Here is a 7,033-nt window from a genome sequence, read left to right on the forward strand (position 1 = left end):
GTCCACTGAAAAGGAGGACTATTTAAGTTGGATGGTCAAGAAAACCATTCTCAGGAAGAGACATAAGACAGAGAGAAGAACGAAAGAATGGAAGGGAGGGAGGGAGGGAGGGAAGGAGGGAGGGAGGGAGGGAAGGAAGGAAGGAATCATGTCTATAATCCTAGATATTCAGGAAGCTGAGATCTGAGGATCCTAGTTCTAAGTCAACCCAGGCAGTCAAATCCTAATCTTTACTCCACTTAACTAGCAAAAAGGTGGAACTGGAGCTGTGGCTCAAGTAGTAAAACACCAACATTGATCAAAAAAGCTAAGTGAGAGCATAAGCCCCAGAGTTCAAGCTCCAGCCCTGCCATGGGCGGGGCAGGGCGGGGTGTGGAATGGAGAGGAAAGAATCAGGCACTAGTAGCTCACACCTGCAATCCTAAACTACTTGGGAGGCTGCGATCCGAGGGTCTAGATTTGAAGCCAACCAAACAGGAAAGTCTATGAGGCTTAATCTCCAATTAACCATCAGAAAGCTAGAAGTGGAGCTGTGGCTCAAGGGACAAAGTGCCAGCCTTGAACAAAAAAGCTCAGGGATAATGCCCAGGCCCTGAGTTCAAGCTATTATACCTGCATGCACACACACACACACACACACACACACACACACACACACACGCAAAATAGATAGGGCTGCAAAGAAATTAGCAAAATAAACGGATACAATCATATCTAATTTTTTTCTCACAAACGAGGCTCTCCTTGTCTCTCTGTCTTTATCTGTCTATCTCTCTGTCTCTCTTTCTCCCCTTTACTCGCCTTTTTTTGTGCTGGTCTTGGCACTTGAACTCAGGTCCTGGGCACTGTCTGTGCATTTTTTGCTCAAGGCTACCACTTGAGCCACAGCTCCACTTCCAGCTTTTCTGGCAGTTTATTGAAGATAGTCTCACAGATTTTCCAGCCTGAGCTGGTTTTGAACCAGGCTATGGAGCAGCTAGATGACAGGCAAGACCACTGGTGGAATGAAGAAATTTCAAATAATAGGCTTTACACCTAGAACTGAACTACAGACATCAAGACTTTGCTTATTCTCCTCAGAAGTAGGCTTCCCCACTCTGTAGCAGGCGGGTGCTGGCTGGGCTGGTTGCTCCTAATGCTGCCTTTGGTTTCAGGCCTTCGGCATCATCAGGGGAACCAAAGTGGCCCTCCTCATCGATGAGTCCATGTTCAACAGCAGCCCTCGCAAAGAAGAATTCCAGAGTGACCTCATGGTGAGTCTCTGGCCCAGGAAGGACCTGGAACCACTCCAACCGCTCCTGGGCTGCTTTGCTTTGCTTTGCCTTCCCTTCCTTCCTTCCTTTCTTCCTTCCTTCCTTCCTTCCTTCCTTTTGTTCCTTTCTTTGTTTCTTTCCTTTCTTGCACCAGTCCTGGAGCTAGAATTCTGGGCCTGGGCACCATCCCTGAGCTTTTGTTTTTGCTCAAGTTTGGAGCTCTACCACTTGGGTCACAGCTCTACTTCCAGCTCTTTTGGTGGTTCATTGGATATAAGAGTCCCAGGAACTTTCCTGCTTGAGTAGCTAGGATTACAGGAGTGAGCCACCAGGCACCCAGCCTTAGGCTGCTTTGCTTGCAGCAGGTGTGAAATAGCTGATTTATGAAGGACATTCACACTTTATTAGAACCTATATTAATAGAAGTATGTGGAATTCTGGGGGAACCCTCCCCCAGGAGTGTGAACTTCTAACATTTACACCCCACAGTGTGAGGAGTAAGGCTGATTCCAGCCCCACCTGTGCAGCACAAGACTCCTGGCTTGTGTTCTCTGGCCAGAGTTGCTACTCTGGTATCTCTGTCAGATCTGGCACAGAAAAGCTCAGAATTCTAACCAGAAAACTGGAATCAAATCTCAGGTGCCAGTGGTTCATGCCTTGTAACCCTAGCTACTCAGAAGGCTGAGATCTGAGGATCACTGTTTGAAGCCAGCCCAGGCAGGGAAGTCCATGAGACTCTTATCTCCAATTACCACTGGAAAAAAAAAAAGGCAGAAGTGGAACTGTGGCTCCAGTGGTAGAGCATTAGCCTTGAACACAGTAGCTCAAGGATAGTGTCCAGGCCCTGAGTTCAAGTCCCAGGACTGGCACACACAATTCATCCATCTCTTACTCTCCTAATCTCTCTGGGCCTTTGTTAAATGGAGACAGAGACAACGGCTGCCTGGTGGGACTGTTATGAGTGTGGAAAGCGTTTGTGCAAATGGAGTGCTCACTGCTACATCTGGAAGAGTCTTGGGAGATGCCTACGGTTGGGGGATGGGGTCCACAGCAGCAATGTCTTCTTGTATTTTACAAAGGTCAGGTGCTTGTAGCTCACCCCTATAAGCCTAGCTATGCAGAAAGCTGCACTCCTATGATCCCAGTACAAAGCCAGCCCAGACAAATAAATTCCAGAGACTCTTATTGCAACTAACCAGCAGTGTGGCCCAAGTGGTAGAGCACCAGCCTCAAGCAAATAAAGAAAATTTAAGGGATAGTATGAGGTCCTAAGTTCAAGTCCCAGTCACACACACACATGCACACACACACACACACACACACACACACACACACACACACACACACACACAGGTCTGTTTGGTGCAAAGTGAGCCAGTTGTCCAGCCTTGTCCCTTGTCCCTGGTTCTGGGCTCATTTGGTTCCTAGGCTTCAGACATAGCACCTGCTGAGGTGGGTCATCAGGATGCCACCTTGAAACCCACTGGCTCAGAAGCAGATGTCAGCTTGGGCCAGCCACTAAGCTAAAGTACAAGGCTCCTATTTATATTATTATTAGTAGTATTAGTATTAGTATTATTTTGATCGTGGGGCTTTAAACACAGGACGTGGACACTGTCCCCGAACTTTCTTTTCTCTTTCTTTCTTTCTTTCTTTCTTTCTTTCTTTCTTTCTTTCTTTCTTTCTTTCTTTCTTTCTTTCTTTCTTTCTTTCTTTCTTTCTTTCTGTCAGTCGTGGGGCTTGAACTCTGGGCCTGGGCACTATCCCTCAGCTCTTCAGCTCAAGGCTAGTGCTCTACTACTTGAGCCACAGTGCCACTTCTGGCTTTTTCTGTTTATGTGGTGCTGGCTGAAGAATGGAATCCAGGCCTCATGCATGCGAGGCAAGCACTCTACCACCGAGCCACCTTCCCAGCCCCTGTCCCCGAGCTTTATAATCAAGGCTAGCACCCTGCCCCTTTGAGCCACAGCTCCACTTCTAGTTTTCAGATGGTTCATTGAAAATAAGAATCTCATGGACTTTCCAGCCAGGGCTAACTCTGACACACAATCCTCAGATCTCAGCCTCCTGAATAGTTAGGCTTATAGGCATGAGCCACTAGCACCTGGCTAGACCTCTATTTGAGCTCTATTTAGCTCACACCCAGCCCAGATAAGAGGCTACAATCAACTTCCCTGAGCCACTTCTGTCCTTCTGTCTGCAGAGGCTCATTGATGAGCAGCTGAGCTTCAAGGAGAAGCTTTATGCCCTGTCCTTCGGTGCCAGCACCAGGCCTCTCTGGCCACACCCTGTGAATGTCAGCGCCTCCAGGTGAGTGGCTGCACCTCTTCTGGGCACAGCACACTGATGATGCCAGTCCCAGTGGATAAAAGTGGACCAAGTGACAGCTCACAAAAGCAGACACAAGCAGCCAATGGCACAAAGACAAGTCACCCTACACAGTCCCCAGAATGAAAGACCACATAGCCACGAGTCCAAGACACACACACACACACACACACCAGTTCTGGGGCTTAAACTCAAGGCCTGGGCACTGTCCCTTGAGTTATGCTTAAGACTAGAGCTTTACTACTTGAACCATGCCTCTACATCTGGCTTTTGGGTGGTTAATTGAAGAAAAGCATCTTATGGACTTTACTGCTCAGGCTGGCTTCAAGCATTGATCCTCAGATCTCAACCTCCTAAGTAGCTAGGATTACAGGAGTGAGCCACTGGCACCCAGTTAAAGATAATTTTATTACTACAAAAAAAATAACACATGCATGTTTTCAAAGACTTAAAACGATATGAAGGATAATTAACATTGAATGAGTCTCTCTCACTGCTGTATTCCTACCTCCCAATAGTTGTTTCCTAAGCTAGATATGGTGGTGCATACCTATAATCCCAGCATGTGGGAAGGGTGAAGCACAAGAGTCAGAAGTTTGAGGAGGACAGTGCCTACATTTCTCATCTCTATCAGTGCAAAGAATCTACCTCACTTGTAATGATTGCATAGTATTCCACCACATAGATGTTCTTTAGCTGGAAGAATCTAGATTGTGGAGTTATTTTTTTTTTGAGAAGGGACAAAATGATGAGTAAGAATTTCACTTGGGCTGGGAATGTGGCTTAGTGGTAGAGTGCTTACCTAGCATGCATGAAGCCCTGGGTTCGATTCCTCAGTACCACATAAACAGAAGAAGCCAGATATGACTGTGTGGCTCAAGTGGTAGAGTCTAGCCTTGAGCAAAAGAAGGTCAGGGACAGTGCCTAGGCCCTGTGTTCAAGCTCCAGGACTGGCACACTAAAAGAAAGAAAAAAATTCACTTATTATGATCCATAAAATTTTTTCCTTCCTTCTTTCCCTCCCTCCCCTCCTACCTCCCTTCTTTCCATGCACCTCCTCTGACTTTTTTACTCACAGCTAGCTCTCTACCACTTGAACCATGCCTCCAGCCCATGTTTTGGCTGGCTAATTGGAGATGAAGTCCCTCCAGCTTTTTTCTTTTTTTTTTTTCATCATGGGTCTTGAACTCTGGGCCTGGGCGCTGTCCCCCAACTCTTCAGCTCAAGGCTAGCGCTCTACCACTTGAGCCACAGCACCACTTCTGGTTTCTGGTGGTTAATTGGAGATAAGAGTCTCACAGACTTTCCCTGCTCAAGCTGGCTTTTGAACCTCAATCTCTCAGATTTCAGCCTCCTATGTAGCTAGGATTAAGGTGTAAACCCAGCTTAGAATTTTGCTTTGAATAAGAGAGCATCCTTATCACTCACCAGGAGGTAGGTACCATACTCCCCACTTTACATGTCCAATCCTACTTAATCGAATAGCCATTGCAACAGGCCTAGTAATGCCACTTCATTGATGAAAAGCAACTCAGACTGGATTTCAAAGCTCAGAGCAGACCCCAGAAAAATCTAAGCAGAAACTAAGAAGGTTCTGATTTCAGTGTGTTTGACCTTAAAATCACCTTGAGATCATCTGGCTAAGGCCAGACTTTCTGGGCTTCCATGTCATTTCTCTGTGTTATATCTCTGCCACATTGCTATTATTTACCCTGTGTATTTATACTAGTACTACTTTTTCTCTATCACTATTTATTATGATTAAAGGAAATTTTCTATCATAACGGTAATTGAGAAGCCCTTAATCACTCACCATAATTAGGAAGTAGCCATAAAAATAAGTCTGGGGAGGCTGAGATCTGAGGATCAAGGTTTGAAGTCAGCCCAGGCAGGAAAGTCTGTGAGACTTTTATCTTCAATTCATGAGCAAAAACCTTGAAGTGGAGTTGTGGCTCAACTGGCACAACACTAGCTTTGAGTAAAAATGCTCAGGGACAATGCCCAGACCCTGAGTTAAAGCCCCAGGATCAGCACACACACAAAAATTAAACATACAGACATACATAAATGAAATTGAATGCAAGACAATGATGTTAAATTGAGCTTGAAACTTACTGGCTAGAGAATTCATCAGGCCTAGAATTGGTTTCTCTGTTCACAAGATTGACATGGATCACCCCTGTAATCTTAGCTACTCAGGAGGATGAGATCTAAGGATCAACATTTGAAGCCAGCAGGAAAGTCTGTGAGACTCTTAGCTCCAATTAACCAGCAAGAAGCAAGTAGTGGAGCCTGGGCTCAAGTGGTAGAGTGAAAAATCTTAGGGTCAGTGCCCAGGCCCTGAGTTCTCACAGATCCAGGCTGGCTTCAAACCATGATTATCAAATCACAGCCTCCTAAGTAGCTATGATTCCAGGCTTTTCTTGTTCATAATGGCCTTAGTAGAAATAACCTACAGCTCATGTGTATGATCCATACAGTCAAGGCATGGAGTGGGCTGCCTGATCTAGGCTTGTGGTGTCCATTCCATGAGGTTTGTACTATGAAAAAATTGTATAAGACATCTCTCAGACTGTGGTATGTGATGGTAACAAGGTTGCTAGGCTAGTCTCTTTCCAGCCTCCAGGAACTCAAGCTCTGGGTGGAGAATCTACAGCCTGAGGAAGGCAGCAATTTGCTACATGCCCTGAAAAAAATCTTCACTGTACAAGGGCTGAATTCTCTGGTGACCATAATAGGAAGCTGGTAGGTTTTATTTCTTCTCTCTTTTTTTTTCCGGTCATGGGACTTGAACTTGGGGCCTAGGCACTGTACCCTAGCATTTTTGCTCAAACTGAATACTCTACCACTTTCAGCCAAGCTCCACTTCTGGTTTTCTGGTGGTTAATTGGAAATAGGAGTCTCAGGAACTTTTCTGCCTGGCCTGACTTTGAACTGTGATCCTCAGATCTCAGCCTCCTGAGTAGCTAGGATTACAGGAGTGAGCCACTGGCACCCAGCAAGGTCTCATTTCTTACTTAGCAGGTTAACAGAAGGGGGAAGGAGAACCAAAGTTTTGTTTTATTTCATTTATTTACTTATTATTTTTGTGTCATTACTGAGGCTTGAATTCAGAGCCTGGACACTATCTCTGAACTTTTTCACTCAATGCTAGTGCTCTACCAGTTGAGTCACAGCTCCAGGCTTTTTGCTCCTGCGTTAGGAAGGAGCCCACACTGGCTTTGAACCGAGGTCCTCAGATATCAGCTTCCTGAGTAGCTAGGATTAGAGGCGTGAGCCACTGGTATCTGGCCACTTCCAGCTTTTTGGTGATTAATTGGAAATAAGACTCTCATGAAGTTTCCTACCTGAGCTGTATCACACCGTGATCTTTTTTTTTTAATTTTATTTTATTTTATTTGTGAACATACTGTACAGAGGGGTTACAATTGCATGGGCAGGATAATGCGTAC

The 7,033-nt window shown here is 45.6% G+C and overlaps 1 protein-coding gene across 1 annotated transcript in view; it reads left to right on the forward strand.

The window, feature by feature from the left end:
• Positions 1 to 7,033, forward strand: part of Vwa3a (von Willebrand factor A domain containing 3A) — a 57,418-nt gene that overhangs the window by 12,714 nt on the left and 37,671 nt on the right. The window contains exons 6-8 of the mRNA XM_013011157.1: positions 1,155 to 1,253; positions 3,457 to 3,563; positions 6,201 to 6,326. Coding sequence (XP_012866611.1) covers positions 1,155 to 1,253; positions 3,457 to 3,563; positions 6,201 to 6,326 — 332 coding nt within the window. The remainder of the gene's footprint in view (positions 1 to 1,154; positions 1,254 to 3,456; positions 3,564 to 6,200; positions 6,327 to 7,033) is intronic.

The sequence above is a fragment of the Dipodomys ordii genome, unplaced genomic scaffold (genome assembly GCF_000151885.1).
Source record: "Dipodomys ordii isolate 6190 unplaced genomic scaffold, Dord_2.0 Scaffold14, whole genome shotgun sequence".
Classification (NCBI taxonomy): Eukaryota; Metazoa; Chordata; class Mammalia; order Rodentia; family Heteromyidae; genus Dipodomys; species Dipodomys ordii.